Genomic DNA, 26,266 nt, shown 5'->3' with positions numbered 1-26,266 from the left:
CATTTGCATCAAAGAACTGAGAAAATACTAAGTTCAAATATGTTCAGGTATTAACCATCTCTTTGATGATTTTAAAGAAAAAATGGAGAGATAAAACTGAAAAATTACTTTCACTTCTAGTGTATTGTCCCATAAATTGCATTTTAACCTTTATGTATTTTGTATACTATAGCAAAATATGAAGATCTCTATGCATTCTCTTATAATCCCAAACAAAATGATTCAGAACAACTACGAGGTTGGCAGCTCATTGACCTTGCTGAGGAATATAAGAGGATGGGAGTGCCAAATTCAAACTGGCAGTTGTCCGATGCCAACCGAGAATACAAGGTAACTTAGCAACCTTTTAGAGAAATTCAGAAAATGTTAGTACCAGAGAGTCACAGAGTGTCAGAGTGTTACCAAACCTAGTGGGCTTGCCTCCTGGTGAGTTAAATGAGACTCTACACCAGTGGAAGTTGTCTCACAAAATAAAGTGTATTTGCAGGAAATAGGAGCCCATGAGGAATCGTTTCCAAAGTCATGGTGTCCCCCAACAAAGGGAAGCAGGAACTTTTATTTGGTCAGGGAATGAATATTCAAAAGGGAGAGGCGGGTATTCACTTGCACAAGCTCAGTTGGAGAACATGCTTCCACATAATGAGACCTAAGCTCTTCCTGGAGAGATCTCTGTACTAAAAACAAGGCAAAGGTCATGGGCATAGCTCTTGTGGTGAGGCTTGGTCAGTTTCAGGATGGCTGGTGGTTACATCTCCTTAACACACAAAAGGAAAAGAAACAACTTGGAAAAACAGTGAATTGCTTCCAAACCCACCTTTGAATTTCTCAAGGCACCTAGTCGGTGACAATAGTAGCAAGTTGTCTATGTATTACTATGTACTGTTCTTGCATTTAATAAGTTCTAAAATTTTTTAAAGGTTTTTTTTAACCTCAAGGTTTTTGAACTATGAGTAGAATGGATATATTTTATTTGATATTTACAGATTTGTGAAACTTATCCGAGAGAACTTTATGTTCCCCGAATAGCAAGCAAACCAATAATTGTTGGTAGTTCCAAGTTCCGGAGCAAGGGAAGATTCCCAGTTCTTTCCTACTATCATCAAGATAAGGAGGTAGGAAGCTTTTCTTTTGATTTTACGAATGTGGTATAACCCCTCTTCAGGTTTAAATATCCAAAAGAACACTCATTTTTACATTGAGGTTATTGTTACAATATTGTTTATAGAGAAGTGCTGGCTTTTCACTTAATTACATTTTTGAAATTTTGAAACAAAACTACCCTGAAATATAGCAACTTTCATACTCATCATCTCCCCCCGCCCCAACTTCCTTCCTTCATTCTTTCCTTTCTTCCTTCTAGTAGTGACTTGAAAATAATGGGATTAGTGAACAGATAGGTTCTTCTTTTCCTTTGGTTCTCTTTTGATCCTACTTATGTTTGGGGAAACCAGATTTTTGACAAGCCAACTATTGAGGAAAGGGAGAGAACCACGGGTATTTCAGACTCCCATTTTAATAGTAAGTTCTTCAAATTGGAAGGATTTTACGAGATGAAGAGGTGAAGGAGGCATTTTTATACTGAGATGCTGTAGTAGGGTTTGCTCATTACAGTAAAGTTTACCTTTGTAGCCTGTAAAGGTAGGCCAGGAGGTACTATATGTTATATGCTTTATATGCATCAAATCCTCTTTATAATAGAGGACTTTATAAGGTAGGCTCTGCTAATTACCTGTAACTTTCAAATGGGGAAACTGTAGTTCAGAGAGGGTAAATCATTTTTCCTATATTTCACAGCCAGTAAGTTGAGTTTGAGGCCAGTTCTGACTTCCAGTCCTTTGTGACCTGATTCTTTTTCTCAGGAAGCTTTTAGAATCTTATTTTTTCCCACTGTTCTAAAATTTCATGGTGATGTGCCTTGGCATATTGTTTTAAATTCTATCTGGAAACTCGGGTCTCAGTTTTGGGAAGTCGCTTCTCTATTTCTTTGGTAACTTCCTCTCTTAATTTACTTTGTACGTGTGTGTGTCTGTGTCTGTGTGTGTGTGTTGACAAGTGGGCTTCCTAGCATAAACCTCCATTTTCTTAATTTTCTTTCCTATTTTCCATCTCTTTCTGTTTTCTAGAAGATTTCCTCCACCTTATTTCCAATCCATCTCTTGACTCCTTTATTTTTGCTGTGGTGTTTTTAAAATGCAAGAACTTTCCTATTTTCTGAACTTAATAAACAAGTTTTCTATTCTTGGTTGTAATGATTTGGTTCTCTGAAGATGTTATGGATTTTTTAAAAAGAATTCTTGTGCTCCCCACGTTAGTTATCTGTTTGTACCAAGTTCCTTTTTTTCTGTTTATTTTGGTTTTGCTTTTCATGTCTTTCAAATATCTGATTCTTGGTTGGCCTCTCATGTTTAAGAGTGAGGTACTACAAAGCTATTTTGAGGTTTATTTGTGTGCATGAGTCATCTCTATCTTTGGATTCTTTCTGTTGTAATTTTCGTCCCAATGTGTGTGGTAAGTCTGGCCAGGATCCAAGTGTGGGAAGAGGGATGGGAAGATCTCACATTTTGTTATGTGGGCTTTACTTAATCCTCCTGTTTTTGGAGGTACAAGGCTTCACCCTCACCCACAGCTGTGCCTGTTGTCCAAAGTATTCAGGTTAATCCTCTTTATAGAATAAACTTGGTCTTCAGGGTGAGGGAAGATCTGGGAATCTTAACTAGTCCTTATGCAGACATTCAGCTAGTTCTCCTGTTTTCATTTATACCCCAGCTCAGGCTTTTCCCAAGTACCAAGTCCTGAGCCTTTCTGAGATTTTGCTACTCAAAAAGCCTTGCTTCTTATTGTCTCACAACCAGTAGGCAGTTTTCTTTGCTGTGGAAAATTGGTTATTACTTGTCAATCTGCTTTCATTTCACCAAATTTTATTGACTTCTGTACTCTATTTTTGTCTCCTTTCCCACTCTCTTTGACCTTTTGGTTTTATATATTTTAATTTTCTTTATTAGAACTTTAGTTGGGTTTTAGAAGGGGGCCAGAGGTAAAAAGTAACACTTTAAAGAGAAGTTCCTATTCTGCTTTCCAGAACAGTCAATGGGACTTATGACTGGTTATGGCCTCTGTTTGACATACCCATATTTATATACATTTTTTATTGAAAAGCTGGGTTGAAACTGGATGTTCAGTGACCATCTTAACCAATCAGAAAGTAGGTCTAAAAAGAATTTAATAAGGCAATTCTCATTTTCTTCTACTATTTTATTAAATTTTCATAGTTTTATTTTGTGTGTGAATTTTAAATGTGTGAATTTATATATACTTTTTTTTCTTAATGATATTGTGGTTGGAATGTTTGAGTAGAGTCAAGTTGGAGTTGGTATGGATGAGATTGGAGGAAAAGTCTATGGGTCTAAATCTTTTTAATCTTTTTTTAAGACTTTAAACAACAGTAAATATCTAATCCAACATTCACTACTTCTTATAGATATTTTAGCCCTCTTAGATTGACTATATTTTAACCCAAATTTGAGTTGATGCTCATTTTTCTCATTTTATGTCTCATTTCATATAGAGATTACTGATTCCTGATTAGAGATATGAAAGCCTTTGGAAAGTAAGAGTTCAGATGTTGCTGCTTAAAAAACTCCTGTTCTGGGGCCGGCCCGGTGGTGTAGCGGTTAAGTGCACGCGCTCAGCTTCGGTGGCCTGGGGTTTGCACGTTCAGATCCTGGGCGCGCACTGCTTGTCAAGCCATGCTGAGGCTGTGTCCCATATAAAGTAGAGGAAGATGGGCACGGATGTTAGCCCAGGGCCAATCTTCCTCAGCAAAAAAGAGGAGGATTGGTGTCGGATGTTAGCTCAGGGCTAATCTTCCTCACACACACACAAAAAAATCCTGTTCTGCTTTTATTGACTAATCTCTTACTTGAATTTGAGTGGAAACTATCTTATAATCTAAATGGAGCACAGAATGTAAGTATCTTAACAGTAGGTTACATGATAGAGAATAGACCAAGTGTTACCTCGTAGGACCTAAGATTTTTACATCAAACTAGGTAAGGAGGCATTTAGGTTTCTTAGTAGAAGGGAATATTGGGAAAACTTAGGTAACGTTAAGATAGTGAAATAGTATTTAATTCAAAGAGGATATCAAATTTAATGCCTTCTGATTGTCCTGCCAACTTTTAAACAGATTGCATATTGGATTTTAACTTTTTTCTCCTAAGCCTTTTTTGAGATGTGTTTTTAGGCATCTTTGGATAATCTGTTTTTCTCTCTTTTTAAAATTAGGCTGCCATTTGTCGATGTAGTCAACCGCTGTCAGGATTCAGTGCCAGGTGCCTGGAGGATGAACATTTGCTTCAAGCCATTAGTAAAGCCAATCCAGTCAATCGCTATATGTATGTCGTGGATACTAGGCCCAAAGTATGTGTCTTGAATACAGTCCAGTCTGTTAGTTGAATTATCTTTGTTACTTTACTTAATGGGAGTTGATCAATTTGTCCGTATTTAAAATATCTCAATCCTAGTTTTAAATTAACTGAGACTAATGATACTAAGAAAATCAATTTTTAAAGGATACAACTTAGGAGACCAATTTCCCAGTAACCCAGATGGTGATTTCTTAGGTGGTCTGATATATATATATATATATAAAAATTTAGGAAAGCTGAATTTTATATTGGGAACTCTTGATGGTGTATAAATCTTATGGTATTATGAAGAAATACTAAATAATGTGTATGTTGTGAAAAATTAGAAATTCGTATTACTTTTGTTGGTAGAATTTTTAATTGGCAAAACACTTTGTGTTAAAATAATGGACCTGAATTTGAAATATTCAAGAAAATAAGGAAAAGAGATAGTGAGTTAACTTAGGAGACACTGAACCTAGAGAATTATAAATAGTGAACAGGAAATAGTTGTTTTGTTAGGCATCTATAATGTAAAGTTAAATTTTTATCATTGGGACAAATGTCAGAATCCCTTTTTCTTTTAATAAACACAGTTAAATAACCAATTCATATAGGCTCCTGAAACTAAAGTAATTAAAATTCTCAATGGTAATAGCTAACATTACTTTTAATTTTTATTATAGCATCGCATGCAGAGCTGGTGGGCTACACAAAAGGACATTGGCAGAATTATAGTGAAAATTTCTTCAAAAATCTGGAATGATGAGAAAATAAGAGAAAGCCCTGAGCAAAAGCGAGTGAGCGATATAGAACGCAATTTTAGGCAGCTTTGTTGAAAGGAATGTAGCTGTTTTAGAAGTAATTCTCATCATTATGCAGTCTCACAAAAAGATAATGGAGAAAACAGAAGATGAGATTAATTTGAGTAAATTAAGAAGTATTAAAAATTAGAAATTGATAATTTGATAATCTTTTGCTAAAAAAAAAAAAAAGACTTTCTTAGAAGTCAAGAGTGTTGGTGTTATCTCTTCTAAGAAAAATTTTATTTTATTTCCTTGTAAAGCCTGGGTGGATTAATTGGTTAGAACTCTTTTTAGCTAATATTAGATGTAAAAGGTGATTGTAATACAAACTTTCTGAATAGGAGGTCTAAGGGTGATTTGTATCTCAGGACCTAATTTCTCTTATTTGTATAATTGCCTCCTACACAAAAATATGTCTTTCTTTGATTGTTTTACTAGTTAAACTTAAACTCAAGGTGTAATAATGTGAAAGCACTTTTAGTATCTAACTCTTACCTTAGTCATCATAGGTGCTGAACCACCAGTGAGTCAGTAGATGCAATTTAACCATATTTGTTACCAACCTGGGCCCCAGTCCACTGAATGGAAAGCTACTTTTTCTGCCAACTTAGGTTCTATTTCATCCAAGTTTGTAAGAATATTTAGCAAATTGTAATAATGTGCTATATGAATTCCTAGTCTGAAAGAATTAAACATGTCAAATCCTAAGTGAACCTCTGATAGCATTTGGTCTAATAACTGAAGATCATGGGCCTACGGCAGTCTATTTTTTCACTAGAGACCGGTTTATTTTTGGCCCAGTTCTTAGAGATCTGTCAGGCTATTGGATTGTATGTCGTGTTATATACTGTATGGGCCTCCAGTAATCTCTAATATGGAGGACCTCAAATAATCTGACATACATTTAGATCTGATTTTCAGGGTCCCTGTGGCTTTGTGAATGATCAAGTGCTTCAGGCTTGTTCTGAAGTGAATCTCGTAGATTCATTCTGTAAAAGAAAAACTCCCCAGCTCTGCTTGTCTCTGAATCATTTAGGATTTAGATAGGACACATTTCGTTCTTTTTTTAAATTTTGAAATGTGACAATCATATGGAAAACTGACTAAAAACATAAATGAATTAGTTTCATGAATTATTTATGGGTAACTTTTTGTGTGGCCTTTCTCTTCTATAACAGTCGTGTTGTTACTTTATAGTATCCTTCTTTACTATTAAAAAGTGACACTTTTATTTATAAAAAAAAAAATAGTAGCATATTCTATTTTGATGTCTTCCTTTAAACTCTCTGTAAGCTAAAATATGGTTTATTTAGTATTTTCATGATATTTTGGTAAACTAAGTTAAAAGATAAAGGAAATTTGTCTCTAAATTTCTAAAATTTAAAATTTTAGCTGAATGCAATGGCCAACAGAGCAGCTGGAAAAGGTTATGAAAATGAAGACAACTATTCTAATATTAGATTTCAGTTTGTTGGAATTGAGAATATTCATGTCATGCGGTCCAGCCTTCAGAAATTATTGGAAGGTATGCATATTGCTTATCTTCTAGGCAGCTTTGTCCAATAGAAATATAATGCTAGTCATGTTATAAAATTTAAAGTGGTGTAATTTATAATTTTCTAGTAGTCACATTCAAAAAAGTAAGAAGAAACAGTTGAAATTAATTTTATCAATGTACTTATTTAATCTAATATATTAAAAATGTTATGTTAACATGTAATCAATATAAAAAATTAATAATGAGATATTTTACTGTTTTTGCCTTTAAGTCTTAGAAATTGACTAGTGTGTGTTTTATACTTACAACACATCTCAGTTTGGACTACCCACATTTCAAGCGTTCAACAGCCATATTTGGGTAGTGGCTGCTGTATTGGACAGTACAATTCTAATGGTTTTACAAAAAATTGCTATTGTTAGATATTCTTGATTAATCAGTACAGTGAAGATTAATTTATGATAGTGTTATATTTAAATATTAAAGTAGCTTTCCAGTCATGGTGTGAAATTTTAAATTTTTAAATATCAGACTATTTATAATTAAACATTTGTGCTGCAAATTTTTTTAAAAAGGAGATTGGAGCTTTTTTTTTTTTAAGCACAAGGAATGACAGAAAAATGTACCAAAAAATCCATTATTGAGCTTCTAATAGCATCTTTTCGTTTATAAAGCGTCTTGTCTATTTATTTTGTCCTCTTCTTCCCCAATTCACTCACCTAGAGATATCTTGAATAGGAGAAGTGGAGACTCAAGTCCCATTCTAATTGAAATGGTTTTTTCCCCTTTTTTAGTCAATGGTACCAAAGGGCTTTCTGTCAATGATTTCTACTCTGGTTTGGAGAGCTCAGGATGGCTTCGCCATATCAAAGCTGTTATGGATGCTGCAATCTTCTTAGCCAAAGTAACTCTTCATTGTTCATATTTGGTTTTGGGGTTTATAATGGTTGGGAAGATTTGGATTTATTCTGTTGGGTGCTGGTATCTTTTCCAGTCAGATAACCTTTATTGTTTTACCCCTTCAATGAGGTTTACTTTAATTTGAGCTGTAAAAATATCATGTAGCACTTAACGTAGAGACTTAAAAAGAAATTCTCAAGCACTTTGAAACAGCATTTTTGTCTTCGTTTTTTGTTTGCTTTGTTGTGTGTTTTGGAAGTTATGCTGTGACATTATCATTGTACTCATAGCTCTTCTTTATAATGCAGTACTTGTTAGTTTGATTTCTGATTTACCTAAAATGTATTCTGCTAGAATCTAAGTATACAATCTTTCTTTTCAGGCAATAATGATTGAAAATGCAAGTGTGTTGGTACATTGTTCTGATGGTTGGGATAGGACTTCCCAAGTTTGTTCCCTTGGGTCTCTTTTATTGGATTCCTTCTACAGGACAATCAAAGGATTCATGGTAAGGATTTATTTGGCTAGACCATTGGTTCTCAGATAGGAGTGATTTTGTCCCCCCAGGAGACGTTTGATAATGTTAGGTGAGAGTTTTGATTGTTACAACTAAAGGAAAGAATGCAAGTGGCATCTAGCTGGTGGAGGCCCAGGAGGCTGCTGCACATCCTGTAATGCGCAGGACAGCTCTTACAGTGAAGAATTATCTGGCCCAAAATGTCAGCAGTGTTGAGAGTGAGAAACCTTGAGTTAGACTGATTTCTGTTTGTGCTATCTCTTTGACAAAAGGTTTTATATTAAAATTTTTTTTCCGGGGCCTGCCTGATGGCTTAGTTGTTGAGTTCGCCCGCTCAGGTTTGGCAGCCCAGGGTTCACCAGTTCAGATCCTGGGCACGGATCTGCTCACCGCTCATCAAGCCATGCTGAGGCAGCATCCCATATAGAGGAGCTACAATTCTGCAGCTATGATACATAGCTGTGTACTGGGGCTTTGGGGAGAAAAAAGAAAAAGGAAGATTGGCAACAGATGTTAGCACGGGGCCAATGTTCCACAAAAAAAAAAAAGACTCAGTTTAAAGAAAAATTTTTTTTTTCTCTGAAATGTTACAGTAGAAATATTTAGTGTTTTCTCCCTCATTTTTATTTAACAAATGTAAGTAATGTGGTAAAAGAAGGCATAAATAAGTACTTAAAAATTGTATTCTAGAGGAAACTTTATGTTTAAAACTCCTTCATTTGTTAATTGTAATTACATGTTAGGAAGTGTGTTTTATATCTGAAGATTAAATTTATAGTTGAATAGATTTTCTGCTTTGTGAAGCTAAAGCCCTGGCTCCTGTTTTTTGTTTTGTTTTGTTTTGTTTTGTCATTGATGTTTTAATAGTTTATAACATTGTGAAATTTTGGGTTGTACATTTTTGTTTGTCCATCACCATATATATGTCTCCCTTCACCCCTTGTGCCCACCCCCTACACCCATTGCCCTTGGCAACCATAATACAGTTTTCTCTGTCCATGTGTTGGTTTATATTCCACATATGAGTGAGATCATACAGTGTTTGTCTTTCTCTCTCTGGTTTATTTCACTTAATCTAATACCCTCCAGGCCCATCCATGTTGTTGCAAATGGGACGATTTTGTCTTTTTTTATGGCTAAGTAGTATTCCATTATATATATACACCACATCTTCTTGATCCAGTCATCAGTTGAGGGACACTTAGGTTGCTTCCACTTCTTGGCTATAGTGAATAATGCTGCAGTGAACATAGGGGTGCATAAGCCTCTTTGGATTGTTGATTTCAGGTTCGTTGGGTAGATTCCCACTAGTGGGATAGCTGGATCATAGGGTATTTCTATTTTTAATTCTTTGAGGACTCTCCGTACCATTTTCCATAGAGGCTGCACCAGTTTGCATTCCCACCAGCTGTGTATGAGGGTTCCTGTTTCTCCACATCCTCTCCAACATTTGTTGTTTTTTGTCTTGGTGATTATAGCCATTCTAACGGGCGTGAGGTGATATCTTAGTGTTGTTTTGATTTACATTTCCCTGATGATTAGTGATGTTGAACATCTTTTCATGTGCCTATTGGCCATCTGTGTATATCTTCTTTGGAGAAGTGTATGTTCATTTCCTCTGCCCACTTTTTGATGGGGTTGTTTGTTTTTTTGTTGTTCAGTTGTGTGAGTTCTTTATGTATTATGGAGATCAACCCCTTGTCAGATATATGTTTTACAGATATTCTCTCCCAGCTGGTGGGTTGTCTATTCATCTTGATTCTGGTTTCATTTGTCTTGTAGAAGCTCTTTAATCTGATAAAGTCCTACTTGCTTATTTTTTCTGTGGTTTCTCTAGTCTTGGTAGGCATGGCATCCGAAAAGATTCCTTTATGACCAATGTCAAATAGTATGTTGCCTATATTTTCTTCTATGAGTTTTATAGTTTCAGGTCTTTGATCCCTTTTGAGTTAATTTTTGTGAATAGCGATAGCAGATGGTCCACTTTCATTCTTTTGCATGTGACTGTCCAGTTTTCCCAACACCATTTATTGAAGAGACTTTCCTTTCTCCATTGTATGTTCTTAGCTCCTTTGTCGAAAATTAGCTGTCCGTATATGTGTGGTTTTATTTCTGGGCTTTCAATTCTGTTCCATTGATCTGTGTGTCTGTTTTTGTACCAGTACCATGCTGTTTTGATTACTGTTGCTTTGTAGTATGTTTTGAAGTCAGGGATTGTGATGCCTACAGCTTTGTTCTTTTTTCTTAGGATTGCTTTAGCTGTTCGGGGTCTTTTGTTGCCCCATGTGAATTTTGGTATTCTATTTCCGTGAAGAATGTCATTGGGATTCTGATTGGGATTGCATTGAATCTGTAGATTGCTTTAGGTAATATAGACATTTTAACTATGTTTATTCTTCCAATCTATGTGCATGGGATGTCTTTCCATTTCTTTATGTCATCATCGATTTCTTTCAATAATGTCTTGTAGTTTCCATTGTATAGGTCTTTCACCTCCCTGGTAAGATTTATTCCTAGATATTTTATTCTTTTTGATGCAGTTGTAAATGGTATTATCTTTTTGAGCTCTCTTTCTGTTAGTTCGTTATTAGCGTACAGAAATGCAGCTGATTTTTGTAGATTGATTTTGTGCCCTATGACTTTGCTGTAGTTGTTGATTATTTCTAATAGTTTTCCAATGGATTCTTTAGGGTTTTCTATATATAAAAGCATGTCATCTGCAAATAGTGAGAGTGTCACTTCTTCGTTGCCTGTTTGTATTCCTTTTATTCCTTTTGCTTGCCTAATTGCTCTGGCCAAAACCTCCAGTACTATGTTGAATAGGAGTGGTGAGAGTGGGCAGCCCTGCCTCGTTTCTGTTCTCAGAGGAATGGCTTTCAGTCTTTCCCTGTTGAGTATGATGTTGGCTGTGGGTTTGTCCTAAATAGCCTTTGTTATGTTGAGGTACTTTCCTTCTATACCCATTTTGTTGAGAGTTTTTATCATAAATGGATGTTGTATCTTGTCAAATGCCTTCTCTGCATCTATTGAGATGACCACGTGGTTTTTCTTCTTTGTTTTGTTGATGTGGTGTATCACGTTGATTGATTTACGGATGTTGAACCATCCCTGCGTCCCTGGTATAAATCCCACTTGATTGTGGTGTATGATCTTTTTAATGTATTGCTGTATTCGGTTTGCCAATATTTTGTTGAGGATTTTTGCATCTATGTTCATCAGTGATATTGGCCTGTAATTTTCCTTCTTTGTATTGTCTTTGTCTGGCTTTGGTATCAGGGTGATGTTGGCCTCATAGAATGAGTTAGGAAGTGTTCCATATTCCTCTATTTTTTGGAATAGTTTGAGAAGGGTGGGTATTAAATCTTCTTTGAATGTTTGATAAAATTCACTGGAGAAGCCATCTGGTCCTGGACTTTTATTTTTTGGGAGGTTTTTGATTACTGTTTCAATCTCTTTACTTGTGATTGGTCTATTCAGATTCTCCATTTCTTCTTGGTTCAGTTTTGGGAGGTTGTATGAGTCTAAGAATTTATCCATTTCTTCTAGATTGTCCAATTTGTTGGCATATAATTTCTCATAGTATTCTCTTATAATCCTTTGTATTTCTGTGGTATCCATTGTAATTTCTCCCCTTTCATTTCTAAGTTTATTTACTTAAGTTTTTTCTCTTTTTTTTCTTAGTAAGTCTGGCTAAGGGTTTGTCAATTTTGTTTATCTTCTCAAAGAACCAACTCTTTGTTTCATTAATTCTTTCTACTGTTTTTTTGGTCTCAATTTCATTTATTTCTGCTCTGATTTTCATTATTTCTCTCCTTCTGATGACTTTGGGCTTTGTTTGCTCTTCTTTTTCTATTTCTGTTAGCTGTAATTTAAGGTTACTTATTTGGGCTTTTTCTTGTTTGTTAAGGTAGGCTTGTATCACTGTGAGTTTCCCTCTCAGGACCGCTTTTGCTGCATCCCACATGGTTTGGTATGGCGTATTTTCATTTTTGTTTGTTTTCAGATAGTTTTTGATTTCTCCTTTAATTTCGTCAATGATCCATTGGTTGTTCAGTAGCATGTTGTTTAATCTTCACATTTTTGTCACTTTCCCAGTGTTTTTTTCGTGGTTGATTTCCAGTTTCATAGCATTATAGTCTGAAAAGATGCTTGTTATGATTTCAGTCTTCTTAAATTTATTGAGTCTTGCTTTGTTTCCCAGCCTATGGTCTATCCTTGAGAATGTTCCATGCACGCTTGAGAAGAATGTGTAGTCAGTTTTTGGATGGAGTGCTCTGTATATGTCTACTAGGTCCATCTCGTCCAGTTTTTCATTTAAGTCCACTATTTCTTTATTGACTTTTTGCCTGGATGATCTATCCATTGATGTAAGTGGGGTATTAAGATCCCCTACTATTATTGTGTTGTTGTTAATGTCTCCTTTTAGGTTTGTTAATAGTTGCTTTATGTACTTTGGTGCTCCTATGTTGATTGCGTATGTATTTATAACTGATATATCTTCTTGGTAGAGTGTTCCTTTTATCATTATATATTTCCCTTCTTTGTCTCTCTTAACCTGTTTTATCTTGAAGTCTCCTTTGTCTGATATGAGTATGGCAACACCTGCTTTCTTTTGTTTGCCATTAGCTTGGAGTATTGTCTTCCATCCTTTCACTGTGAGCCTGTGCTTGTCTTTAGAGCTGAGATGTGTTTCCTGGAGGCAGCATATTGTTGGGTCTTGCTTTTTAATCCATCCTGCCACTCTGTATCTTTTGATTGGAGAGTTCAATCCACTTACATTTAGGGTAATTATTGATATATGAGGGCTTAATGTTGCTGTTTTGTCACTTATTTTCCGGTTCTTTTGCATTTCCTTTGTTTCTTATCCCATTTGTTTCAGACTGCCAATTCAGTTTGGTTGTTCTGTCTTATGACTCTTCTAGTTTTTTCTTTGTTTATCATATGTGATTTTGTTTTGATTATTTGTTTAGTGGTTACCTTGAGGTTTGTATAAAAAATCTTGTGTATGAGATAGTCCATTATCTGATGGCCTCTTATTTCCTTATACTAAGTTAATTCAGTCTCTTTCATCTTCCCCTACTAAGTCGTTCTCATTATACCTTATTCTGTCTTGTATTGTGAGTGTGTGTTTACAGTGATGAGGTGGTATTTATTTTTGGTGAATTCCTTCCTTTGATCTTTGATTTTGGTATTTAAGTGGTTGCTAACCTATTCCACTAAAGATCTACTATTTTTCTGATTTTGTCTACCTATTTTTCTCCTTGCTCCAAGCTTTGTATTCCCTGTCTCTTCTTTTTTTCAGGCCTGAGGGCCTTCTTGAGTATTTCTTGTAGTGGGGGTCTCGTGGCCATGAACTCCCTTAGCTTTTGTTTATCTGGGAAAGTTACTATTTCTCCATCATATTTGAAGGATACTTTTGCTGGATAGAGTATTCTTGGCTGACAGTTTTTGTCTTTCAGTATTTTGAATATATCATTCCAGTCTCTCCTAGCCTGTAAAGTTTCTATTGAGAAATCCGCTGAGAGCCTGATGGGAGTTCCTTTGTACGTTATTTTTTGTTTTTGTCTAGCTGCCCTTAATATTGTTTCTTTGTCATTGACTTTAGCCAGCCTTACCACTATATGTTGTGGGGTGGGCCTTTGCCTGTTGACATATTTAGGTGACCTGTTGGCTTCACTTACCGGTATTTCCTGCTCCTTCCCCAGATTTGGGAAGTTCTCAGCTATTATTTCCTTGAATAGGCTCTCTGTTCCTCTTTCCGTCTCTTCTCCCTCAGGAATACCTATAATTCTTATGTTACATTTCCTAATAGAGTCAGATATTTCTCGGAGACTTTCTTCATTTCTTTTTAGTCTTAGTTCTCTCTCCTCTTTCATCTGGAGCATATCTGTATTCCTATCCTCTATAATGCTAATTCTTTCCTCCATATTGTCAGCTCTGTTCTTTAAAGATTCCAGATTCTCCTTTATCTCCTCCATTGTGTTCTTCATCTCCATCAGTACTGATTGGTTTTTCTTTATGATTTCAATCTCTTTTGTGAAGAAACTCCTAATCTCATTGAATTGTTTGTCTGTGTTATCTCGTATTTCCTTGAGTTTTTTTATGATAGCTATTTTGAAATCTCTGTCGTTTAGGTTATGGATTTCTGTGCCTTCAGGGTTGGTTTCTGGGTGCTTGTCATTTTCCTTCTGGTCTGGTGATTTTATGTACCTTTGCATTGTGGTTCCTGTATTCGCTTTGTTTTTCCCTCATCCTGGAAATATCTGGTTGCAGTTTCCACCTGCTGCCACCATGTGGGGGTTAAGGACTGTGTATTCTGAGCCCCCTGTGCTCTGCCCCAGCTGCTTGCTGTGATCGGCCAGCCACTTGGTCTGGTTTGGTCGGCTGAGCTGCAGTGTCCGGCATGCGGGGGGTGGGGGGAGCGCTCTCTCTTTTGCCCGCTGGGTGCCTGGTGTGGGGGGCTTCTCGCTCGCTCCTTGTTATCCACTCTCCTGGGGTGCTCAGATGTTGATGGTACCCCTGTAGCAGTTGAGTCCTCTGTGTGGGAGTTTCCCACTGGCTGAAAGAGCCCGAAGAGCTACGGTTTCTCCACAGAGGGCTGCCCCTCCCCGCTCTCTGGGAGCCACGCAGACTGGGATCGCTGATCTGATGGGGAGGGAGAGGAGTCCTCCTTACCTTTCCCCACTTCCTCCGTGAGCCCCAGCACGTTCCACTCTCAGATGTGCAGCAGTGTGGATCTTTCCGATCTTCCTTTTCACCGTCTAGGAGTCCATTGTTGGTCTGTGACTGTTCCTTTTGTTGTATCTTATCAGGGGAAGAGTTTACGGGAAAGCTCATTCCACTGTGGCACTGACATCACTGGTTTATTTTTTAACATATGATCAAATTAACTCACGTTTTCAAAATCTACGTCTTAACTCATGGCAAGTAAAGTCAATGAAGGGATGGTGGAAAGTTTTCATTATTTTAGAATTATTAAATTCAGTGCCATCTTAAAGCAAGGGAAGGTTTAACATCACCAGGTCCTTTTCAGCACCATTATTTTGTTGTGCTAACATACTGAATCTGGGACAGGCCAAATGGAAGTACTGCTAATAAAATAATGTTCAGCTTACCTTGAGAATATAAGATAAGGAATATTTTCTTTGCCATGTTTGGCTTTAATTGTTTGCTAAGATATCCAAATGAAATCATGTAATAAATGACCAGGGACAGTGTGAGAGCTTCCCTGGCAAAAGGAACAATGAGAACAGAGCATGGCTCCTTTAGGTGACTGCAGGTAATGTATGATGGATGGAATTCAGGGTGAGCGTTAGAGGTGGGGGGCTTGGGTGCAGAGGAGTATAGCTGAGTGAGGTCCTGAGGAAGAGAGGACTGGAATTTGGACTTCACCCTCTTTGGGTAATGAGAGCCATTAAAGGAAACAGTAACTTACTTAGATCTGCTTTTTAAAAAGCTGGCTTGGTGTCTTGAAGGCAGAGGGGAGTAGGAATTGAGGCTAGGAGACCAGAGTAGAAACTGTTATGGTAACTTGAGAGAAAAGAGAGCCAGAGCTAAGGCAGTACTGCATGAGTGGAGGAGGAAGTGATGACCTCAACCTCCAGGGATGTTAAGAAAGTAGAGTCAGTAAGAATTGTTCATGACTTGGATGTGGAGTAAAAGAGAGGAGTCTTCCTCTAGGATGATTTCCAGGCTCCAGACTCAGTTGCAAGGGTGGATGATGCTGTTCTCCTGCTCTTCACTGAGATAAGCTGAGGAATAAATTTAGTGAGAAAGATACTAAATTAATTTTGAGGTGCGGGTGTGTAGAAGAATGGTGGAGGGCGTACAGTGAAATCTGGGGATCCAGCCTGAAGACCACTTGCCCGAGGTCACGCAGGTGTACAAGTGGTGAAGCTAGGATTTGAACCCATGCAGTGTGACTCCAGAAACTGCATCCTTACCCATCACATTACATGGCCTTCTCAAGAGATTTAAGACAAAGTCAGAGAAGCTAAAAGGGGCAATTTTGACACAGTGAAAAGAACGCACTTTATGATTATTTAATGAAATTATACGGTAAATTAAATACTAAGAAGATACGTTTATATTAGACTGAAAAAAATTAGAAGCCTGTTATTTCAGTAGAGTTATGACAGAGAAAACAGATAAAGACAGTCCATTCAAGAGGTTAGATACCAGTATTTAAATTTGGATATAAACTTTTCATGGGTATCTTTATCATTCTTTTTTTTTTTTTTTAAGTACTATGTAAGTAACGTCCAAGTAAGCCAAAAGGTTTAAAACATCCACCCCAGTCTGCCACCCACAGTTAACCACTGTTAACATTTTGGTTTACATTTTCCTAGCCTTTTTTCTATGCATATATCATCATCATACATACAAAAATGTAAATGCGCTAGTGCTTTATAACATGCACTTTTCACTTAAAATGTAATAAATACAACTGAAATAATTTAAGTCACAAGTCTCCTGTATTTCTTTTTATGTCTCATTTTCACTCTTCATTAAATCAACCTAATCGAGGTTCTTGCCTTCTTTTGCCTATAATTAAAACAATTTTTTTTGTTTTGTTTGCAACTATAAATTAAAAGTATAAATGCTGTTTAAGATAATAGGATTTAATCCCTTCTAAACAAAGAAAATTGAAAGTAGTTATAAGATGGATTTCACTTTTCTTCTTAAGGTTTTAATAGAAAAGGATTGGATCTCCTTCGGACATAAATTTTCAGAGAGGTGAGTCACAGTCATACATTTATATATTTTGTAAAACTAGTTTAGAATGCCACAGTATTTATTTTCTTCGTGGACGCGCATGTCCAATGGGAGTGAGAGTGTTATGGTTTTTTGTATGAAGACTGATTTAATTTTTTCTGTCATTTCTTTCAATTCTCATACCTTTGTTAATTTTCATAACAATTTATTACCTTCTTTTTTCTCTGGATTACAGTAGTTAGAAGGTAGCAGATCCTTTAAAATTGTGGTTGAAAAATTCATAGGTGTAAATTGTTTCAGTAAAAACATTACAGTTGTTTTTTGTGCCAATGTAATCATGTTGCAGGATTTTTTAATATTTTGTATGTGTGTTTAAATTTAACAATACCTGAACAATTGACTTCTTTCAGAAGCATTTTTAAAAGCTTATGCTTTCTGGGGGATTAGGTGTGGCCATTTGGACGGTGACCCAAAGGAAGCCTCGCCGGTGTTTACCCAGTTCTTGGAATGTGTGTGGCATTTGACTGAACAGTTTCCACAAGCCTTTGAATTCAATGAAGCATTTCTTCTTCAGATCCATGAACATATTTATTCATGTCAATTTGGAAACTTCCTTGGAAATTGTCAGAAGGAAAGAGAAGAACTCAAGTAAGATGATTTGATTAAAATGGGCTCTTATTTTCATACTTAGCTGAGGTCTAACATAAATCATAATTGAACTTAAAATATCTTGACAGTATGAAATAGAACTGAATTTTATTGTCTGTATCTCTGAAAATATCCCTTGTACCCTCAGGTCAATAGTAAAAATAGATTTTTAAAATTTGTTTTGAAGTGTAGCATACATACAGAAAAGTACACATAGCTTAGGTGTGAAACTCAGTAAATCTTAAAGTCATCTTTCTATGTAACCAGCACCCAGAACAAGAAACATTGCTAACACCCTAGAAACCCTCCTCATGCTCCTTTCCAGTCTGAATATATGTTTAGAACAGAAAAATCTTTATACTTTTATGTCCTAGAAAGTATTGGTCGCTATTTTTAAAGTGTTAAAAGATTTAAAAACTATTGATTTTAAGGTAAGATGAAGCCTTGTAGCTCTCCTCACATTTCTAAACAGGCAGTTCTTTGGGAAAATAAATCTACCTATGTTGGTTTCAGTGTGTCTGTTCCTGAATTGGGTCCCATACCTGTTCTTCCCTCACTAGTCTTTGGGAGTAGGGGTTTCTGGCTAAACTTTGATGCAAGGGAGATCTGGGGTAAGGCTGTGAGAGGTCCATATATATCTTTTTAGGTTGGGCTTCTGAGTTTGGATTTCTGACAGTAGTCAATAAAGAGCACTTACAGATTCTTGAACATTCAAGTGACATATTAGAGAAGCTAAATCTAGTACTAGTTTGAAGATAGCCGCGTACTCTCACTCCCAACAGAGTTGAAGGTGGAACTGAGAGCACATGGAAGATTCTAAAGATGTGTTAAGGGAATAACAAGTGAAAAAGAGTATGACAGAGGTGAACAAATCAAAATACATTAAGACTTTAGCTCTGTGCTATAGTAATTCACAGTAGTTTATCATAATTTAGAGCAAGTGACTCTTAGAGTACAGAGCTATTTTAGGAAAAACTATTCTCAATTAGTGCCAAACATCCTCATAAATAGGAAGATGGTAATAAAAACACTTATTTCCTAGTAGTCTTTCTTTAAGAACACACCTCTGGGTCATCTTAGGGGTCATGGAAAATGAGCAGATTGTCCACGTTTCCTTATGTGTTTTATGTTTATTTGATAAATACACTATCTAAAATCATTCTACCCTTTACCCACCTGCTTCACTTACTTACTCTTAGATTTGCAATACAATTGGCACTTTTTTACTCTTAAATAATGTCCTGATTTTTCCTAATTCCCTTTTTTGTACCCACTCACACTTAAATTTGTCCCTACCCTGTAATACATGCCACTACAGCCCAGATATGGGGCCAAGAGAATAAGGCCAGAGAGATCCATTAGTATTTTATTCTGTATATGTGTGTGTGGTGTTTTGAGATAGGTGTAACAGAGACCAAGTTTATGAAATTGTGTGAATCAAGAGAGGAATCTCTTCAAGTGTATGGTTGTGAGAGAACTGTTTACCTGTGTTGTGTTCATGAGACATGGTTTTATTTATTACATGATTACAAGTGGAAAAGGAGAAAAGGGAGAATACAAAATTCAGAGACAAGGTGAGGTTAAGCTGTGAATGCAAGGAAAAACTAAAACTTAAATCTACTTGGGAAGCAATTGCCTGATTTATAAAAATGAGTAGTAGCATCTATGGGAAAGATATTTATGTTTTTCTCATTGCATTAAGGTTCAAGGAGAAGACTTACTCCCTGTGGCCGTTTCTTTTGGATGACCAAAAGAAGTACTTAAATCCTCTCTACAGCTCCAAATCTCAGAAATTTGCAGTTTTGGAGCCAAATACAGTATCTTTCAATTTTAAGTAAGTTGACATTATTGAAGTATTTATACTCGATTTTTCTCAAATAAATTTATTGACAGTTTTTTTTTTTTTGTCATAAAGGTTTTGGAGAAACATGTACCACCAATTTGATCGAACATTGCATCCTAGGCAGTCTGTGTTTAATATAATTATGAATATGAATGAGCAAAATAAACAGTTAGAGGATGATATTAAAGACTTAGAATCTGTAAGTATTCTGAAGTATCCAATGTAATATATTTGGAATATTAAATTAGTTGATTTCCTTACTTGTGTTGTCAGTGTAAATTAGTATATATAGAAACCTCGTAAGTACATGTGGTTGCTTCAAAATCAGATCTCCTCTACTTCAAATAGGTTAGTTTGAATCACTTTCCCTGAAATTTTAAAATATATTGAAATGTATTTAAAAATATATTGAAATACAGAGAAAAGTAGAGATATAAACATAATAAATATTGGGGTATCCACGACCTAGCTTTGTGAGATTTTAACATTTATCATATTTACTTCAGATCTTTCATTTTTTGTTTTAAGAAATAAAACATTGTAGAAATATCTGAAGACCCTGTGTACTCCTACTCAGTCTTCCCCACCTGCCTTCACTCTGCTGAATTTGGTGTTAATCATTCCTGTGCAATTTTTTTTTTTTTTGTGAGGAAGATCAGCCCTGAGCTAATATCCATGCTAATCCTCCTCTTTTTTTTTGGCTGAGGAAGACCGGCTCTGAGCTAACATCTATTGCCAATCCTCCTCCTTTTTTTTCCCCAATGCCCCAGTAGATAGTTGTATGTCATAGCTGCACATCCTTCTAGTTGCTGTACGTGGGACGCGGCCTCAGCATGGCCGGAGAAGCGGTGTGTCGGTGCCCGCCCGGGATCCGAACCCGGGCAGCCAGTAGCAGAGCGCACACACTTAACCGCCAAGCTACAGGGCCGACCCTCCTGTGCAATTTTTTATATTTCTGTATATGTTTGTATCCACAGACAATTTATAATATTGTTTTCTATGATTTAAAATATTATTTTTATTATATATTGAAAAAATACAAAAGAATATAGTTTTTCTATAAAGTATGTAGGGCAACAAACAGCACAAATGCCCATGTACCCTTCACTCAGCTTAAGAAACGGCATGTTTTAAAACTAGTATATAAAGGTTATCATACTATCATACTTCATTTTGCTTAACGTCGTTTTCACATTTTGTCCATGTTGATACCTATAGCTTTAATTCATCTATTGTATTAATAACTGCTGTATAGTAGTCTCTTCTATGAAAATGTCACAGTCTATCTATTCAGCTGCTGCTGAACATTAAAATTGTTTTCAGTTTTAGGCTTCCATGATAACAAGTGAAGTTGAATGACTTTCCATATATTTGTTGGCTATTTGGTTTTTCCTTTTCTGTGAATGGACTATTGAAACCTCTGCTCATTTTTCTTTTGGCATATTGGCCTTTTTGTTATTGATTTCTTAGAATTCTTTAAATAGCAGACGCTAATTCTTTGTTAGTTATATATATATCACAAATGGCTTTGTCCAGCCATTCTTGTCTTTTCCATTTTATTTGTGGTATGTTTTGTATAGATGTTTTGAGTTTTAATGTAGTCAAATTGATCAATCTTTATGTTTTATGCCTTTTTGTGTATCTTGTTTAAGAAATCTCTCTCCACCCTAAGACTTTCTTATAAACCCTTCTTTGCCATCATATATAACCAAGAAGGGTCAGTAAGTACATATTTTAAAAACTCTACACAGTCATTATAACTCAGTAAGACTATCTTGTCTGCCTCTCAGTCAGGAATGTTCCTTAGTCATCTCTCAGATAAGGAAATAGTGACTGCTTGAGTAAACTATACAAGGATATGTTAAGAGAGGCAAGCCCAAGACATAGGTAATACAAGAAGACCATCTGGAGATCAGTCCAAGGATTTGGAGACCGTGGTACTCTGCCAAAGAACTTTTAAAAATCTTCTTTTCTGTTAAAAAAAAAAACAAAACTGTTGTGTTCTACAGTCTGTTGTGGTCACCTAACAAACCATTATAGGAAAACCGTGTAAGAAAGCTCTTGGGGCTGGTCAGGTGGCATAGTGGTTAAGTTCGCACACTCTACTTTGGCAGCCCAGGATTTGCGGGTTCGGATCCTGGGCACAGACATATACACGGCTCATCAAGCCACGCTGTGGCAGCATCCCACATGCAAAATAGAGGAAAATTGCCACAGATGTTAACTCAGGGACAGTCTTCCTCAAAAGAAAAAAAAGAGGAGAATTGGCAACAGATGTTAGCTCAGGGCTGATCTTCCTCACCAAAAAAAAAAAACCTCTTTAGGCAATATAAACCTTTACCTAAATAAGTGTGTCTCTGTTGTATTATACGGTCGTGATTTCAGGGTGAATGTCTTGTATACATTTCTTTCATTATAAAATGTTTACTTTTTATGCTTTCTAGGTAATGTATGTCCTTTTCAAATATGAAGGCCTAGTGTTCTTCTGCAGTCAAGTATAATAACTAAGCATTTTCCATTGCAAAAGTAAATAATTAGGATTCTTCTATGTCTTATTTATTTGCACTAGATTTTATTAATTTTTTGAGGTTTCATTGTGTATTGTACATAAAGAGAATATTTGCAAAAGCATGTTTTCTTCTTTCATCTGACATATATTGAACATGTAGTATGTGCAATTAGTAATTTTTTTCAAATTTTTATTTGTTTTAGAAAATTAAGCAACATGAAAATAAGCAAACAGATGGAGTTCTCACCAGGGAATCGTTACATTCAGTTCGTCCTGAATCACCTACCCTCAAAACTTCCTTGTGTTTTAAGGAGCAAACTCGGCTACCTGTGAATGATGCTCTTCGAACTATAGAGGGCAGCATCCCAGCAGATAATCGGTATAGTGAATACGCTGAAGAGTTTTCCAAATCGGAACCTGCTGTGGTCAGCTTAGAGTTTGGCGTGGCGAGAATGACTTGTTAGACTCATAGGGTATTTTCTGGACTGACGGTAGTGCAAGAAATGGATTATTGTGAGGATGATCTGTGTGCATGACCAAAAGGAATTTGTCTATTAATAATCTTAGAGTTTAACAGTAGGCTGATAGTTGAAGGATAATAACTGCTCTTGTGAGAGAAATAAGTCAGTTTAATTGCATTTCTAGCAAAGAATGACTTTCAGTTCTTTAAGAAACGAGTGGTATTGGCAAATTAACTCAAAACACAGTTTGTACTGTATACTAGTGAATTGACATTTCTGTATGATTTATATGTTAATTACAGGCAAACATGAATAGCCTTCTTTAAGTTTAATTTAATTACCAGAAAACAAAACTTGACAAAGTGGTCCCTTACTTAATAATTGACATGGCATGTACTTTTGATTATGTAACTATGTAACTAGGAATATTTACATATTTTGCCTATTAGTGTTGTTTAATATTGAAGTGCCATGAAAAATATTTCTAAGAAAGCCTTAAAATCTCATTTTATTCTTTACTCTTAAGTTTTAGGGCCTAGAGCAAGGTTTTTTGTTTTGTTTTGGTTTTGGTTAGCCTTGTTTTATTTGTAAGAAATTGCACTCTCATTACTGTAGGAGTTGCATGCTACGATACTTCTCTATGAATAGTTGTAGAAGTAGACTGTTAAGTTCATGTTTAGTTGGTCCCACTTGCGTATTCAAAATTAATGAAACTGAAGGTTTTTTTCTGATTATAATTTGTTGAGTGCTACATTTGATGACTTATTTACAACTTTGACAGATTATTGATTTCTTGACTATGTATAAGCACATTTGACTGTCTTTTGTGTATGGATTATGCATTCTATTGGTTCTTATTTTGTGGTTGGTTTTATTCCTTTGATAACTGTAAGTTTAAAAAGCTAAAGCTCTAAAACTGTTCTTAGAAACAATGAATAGTATATATATATGTGTATTTTTAAACTGTTTAATCTCTCAATAAGTTATTCTTCCTGGAATAAACTTTCAGCTTACCCCAAAATTTTGGGGTTACAAAAAGAGAAGTACAAATAGTTTAGGTTTTGCTTAGTCGCATGAATTTGAAAGCAGTCATTTCTATGTGGAACATTTTTTTCTTCTCTGTTAACATAGGGAAAAAAAGGAAAATTAAGGATAGCCTAGTAAAAAGTTAATGTTTAACAGAAACAACTTAAATGCCAGGAAGAGTTTCATTTTGCCATGTTATGTTAACTGTTTATTCTGTGTACTAGTACATATCTTTCAATTACACACACACACAAAATCACTTGCAATTGGCAGTATCACCCTGCTGGCTTTAAAATTGAAAATTTAAGTAAGATGGGTGGCATGAGGTATGATTCAAGGGTACTAGGAAATCTGCATAGGATCCCTCGTGCTTCTCTCTATTATACCCACACCTATTATATTAGTTTTAAACATAAACAAATACCTTTTTCAAATGGAACAAGAGCCTTATTGTATTAGAGCTTATCTAATCCTGTTTATTTTTCTAATGCTTTTCTGTAACGCATATTATGTAATAAGAAAAAGACTCTTTTTAAAATAGTAACAGAAATGCACTATAAAATACAGTTTGTGATTTAACCAAACCTATTTCCATATTTAAGCACTGGGACAGGAATCTTAATCTGTGTGACCACAAAGGGAAGCTTTTGTGCCTTGTTACTTGGTTTGAGTTACTGATTGTGGTTTTAGACCTTCCATGGTAGACTTCTTATAGTTAACTCTTTGATTTATTTTCTTAATCTTCAACTTGGGGCATGTATATGTTTGTTTATATGCTCACACATGGACTGAGAAATCAGTTAACATCCTAAGTGACCTACAGGGTATATGTTGGCAAAAAGCAGATTGTGTATATGTCTTATAAAATTGAATTTACGTTCAGTGTGTTTGGGAATGTATAGCATGTAAATTATTACATATATTATTTAAAAGTAATTAAATGTTTCATGTTTTATTTTGAATGTTTTTCTTTTGGTAAAAACAAATGGAATCAAGTTGTGGTTGTTTTTTTTTTTCCCTCACCTAGGCAAATGGACCTGCACATTACCCTAATTATAACAAAATAAGGTTTGAGCAGTTCATTTTCCAAAAGGTGGATGTTCGTAAATAACTGTTAGATACAAAAATAGTTTCCAAAATATTTAAAATAGGCATAGTAGGCTAAAAGGTTCAGCAGATTTAGTTGATGATGTCATTAAATTTTCCTTTTGCTCCTGTCACTTCCTGATGGTATAATTAGTATTTTATTATGCCCTTACCAACGTGTTGATGGAAGGCAATGTCTGATGAGTATGTACATTCAAGGTGAAATGTCTCTCCAAAGGCAGATCTGGATGTAAATATGAGGAAGAACATGACTGGTGAGAAGAGTGTAACTTTATCTGGGAGTACTTTGAACAGGTTAGCTAGGCTAAAAGTAGCTCAGGGAATCTTCATGGAAGGAAGTCTTTTTTTGTTGTTTTAATTCTCTTTATTTGATGCGGTAGCAGGGCAGGGGTAGTGTCAGGCTAATCCTTTTTTCTTTTTTTTTAAGACTATTTTTTTAGAGCAGTTTTAGGTTCCCAGCAAAATTCAGAGGAAGGTCCAGAGATATCCCATATACCCTTTTCCGCTATGCATGCATAGCCTCCCCCATTATCAACATCCCCAACCAGAGTGGTACATTTGTTACAATTGGTGAACCTACATTGACACATCATCACCCAAAGTCCATAGTTTACGTTAGGGTTCACCCTTGGTGTTGTATATTCTGCGGGTTTGGACAAATGTATAATGACTTTATAGTATCATACAGAGTATTTTCATTGCCCTAAAATTTTCACTGCCCTTAAAATCCTCTGTGTTCTGCCTATTCATCCCTCCTCCTCCCCCCAACCTCTGGCAACCACTGATCTTTTCACTGTCTCCGTAGTTTTACCTTTTCCAGAATGTCATGTAGTAGGAATCATACAGTATGTGGCCTTTCAGATTGGCTTCTTTAACTTAGTAATATGCATTTAAGGTTCCTCCATGTTTTTTTCACGGCTCCAGCTCATTTTTTTCTAGCACTGAATAATATTCCATTCTCTGAATGTACCACAGTTTATTTGTCCATTCACCTATTGTAGGACATCTGGGTTGCTTCCAAGTCAAGTTTGAATAAATCTGCTATGAACATCCTTGTGCATGTTTTTGTGTGGACAGAAGTTTTCAGTTCTTTTAGATAAATACCAAGGAGCATGATTGCTGGATTGTATGGTAAGAGTATGTTCAATTTTGTAAGAAACTGCCAAACTCTTCCAAAGTAGCTGTACCATTTACATTCCCACCAGCAATGAGTGAGAGTTCCTGCTGCTTCATATCCTGGCCAGTGTTTGGTGGTGTCATTGTTATAGATTTTGGCCATTCTGATAGGTGTGTAACCAGACTTGCTTTACTTCCCCCCCCCGCAAAAGGTCAGCTTTAGAATACTGAAAAATTTCCAGTTGGCATTCTAAGTTGGATAAAATGCTGATCATCTGCAAAACTATATAGAGCAGTTGCAGACTTTTATCGATGATGTTGATCCATTTTCATTAGCAAGTTTTAGCTTTTTTGTTGGCATTTCCATGCAGCAGTCCAATTTGCATTGATGTATCTTGATTGATTAAATAAAATAAAATGTAGAACCTATTTTTAAAAATACATAACTATAAGCTTTAGGAACCTGTATGTAGAAAAAAAGCCTGTAATCTAGAATTATCTCAAAAAGAGTATATATGTTCTATTGTACTTGCCATCTTATAAGAAAATAACACTAATTCCTGCCATTTTTATAAACAGTGCTACTCTATTTCTAAGCAAGTAAAATATCCTTTTGCACAACAACTTTTATAAAATAGTGGAATGTATAACTAAAAGTAACTTTCAGAAGCTGCTTAGTAGTAGATTCTTAAAACCCTAGTCTTTGAGCTTCTG

General features: G+C 35.7%; 1 protein-coding gene across 2 annotated transcripts in view; it reads left to right on the top strand.

Moving 5' to 3' along the window:
* Nucleotides 1-24,291, top strand: part of MTMR6 (myotubularin related protein 6) — a 44,476-nt gene extending 20,185 nt beyond the window's left edge. Inside the window, exons 4-15 of one of the 2 annotated variants that reach the window (XM_058547864.1) lie at nt 173-330; nt 984-1,112; nt 4,285-4,419; nt 5,093-5,206; nt 6,605-6,737; nt 7,505-7,614; nt 7,993-8,118; nt 16,814-16,863; nt 17,290-17,490; nt 19,193-19,324; nt 19,406-19,532; nt 22,046-24,291. In XM_058547864.1, coding sequence (XP_058403847.1) covers nt 173-330; nt 984-1,112; nt 4,285-4,419; nt 5,093-5,206; nt 6,605-6,737; nt 7,505-7,614; nt 7,993-8,118; nt 16,814-16,863; nt 17,290-17,490; nt 19,193-19,324; nt 19,406-19,532; nt 22,046-22,306 — 1,676 coding nt within the window. In that variant the 3' untranslated portion in view covers nt 22,307-24,291. The remainder of the gene's footprint in view (nt 1-172; nt 331-983; nt 1,113-4,284; nt 4,420-5,092; nt 5,207-6,604; nt 6,738-7,504; nt 7,615-7,992; nt 8,119-16,813; nt 16,864-17,289; nt 17,491-19,192; nt 19,325-19,405; nt 19,533-22,045) is intronic. The other variant, XM_058547865.1, reaches the window with a different exon arrangement.
* Nucleotides 24,292-26,266: the final 1,975 nt, after the last annotated feature.

This window comes from Diceros bicornis, chromosome 9 (genome assembly GCF_020826845.1).
Source record: "Diceros bicornis minor isolate mBicDic1 chromosome 9, mDicBic1.mat.cur, whole genome shotgun sequence".
Lineage (NCBI taxonomy): Eukaryota > Metazoa > Chordata > Mammalia > Perissodactyla > Rhinocerotidae > Diceros > Diceros bicornis.
Note: the sequence above shows the minus strand (reverse complement) of the source record. Positions and strands in the feature narration are given on the sequence as shown.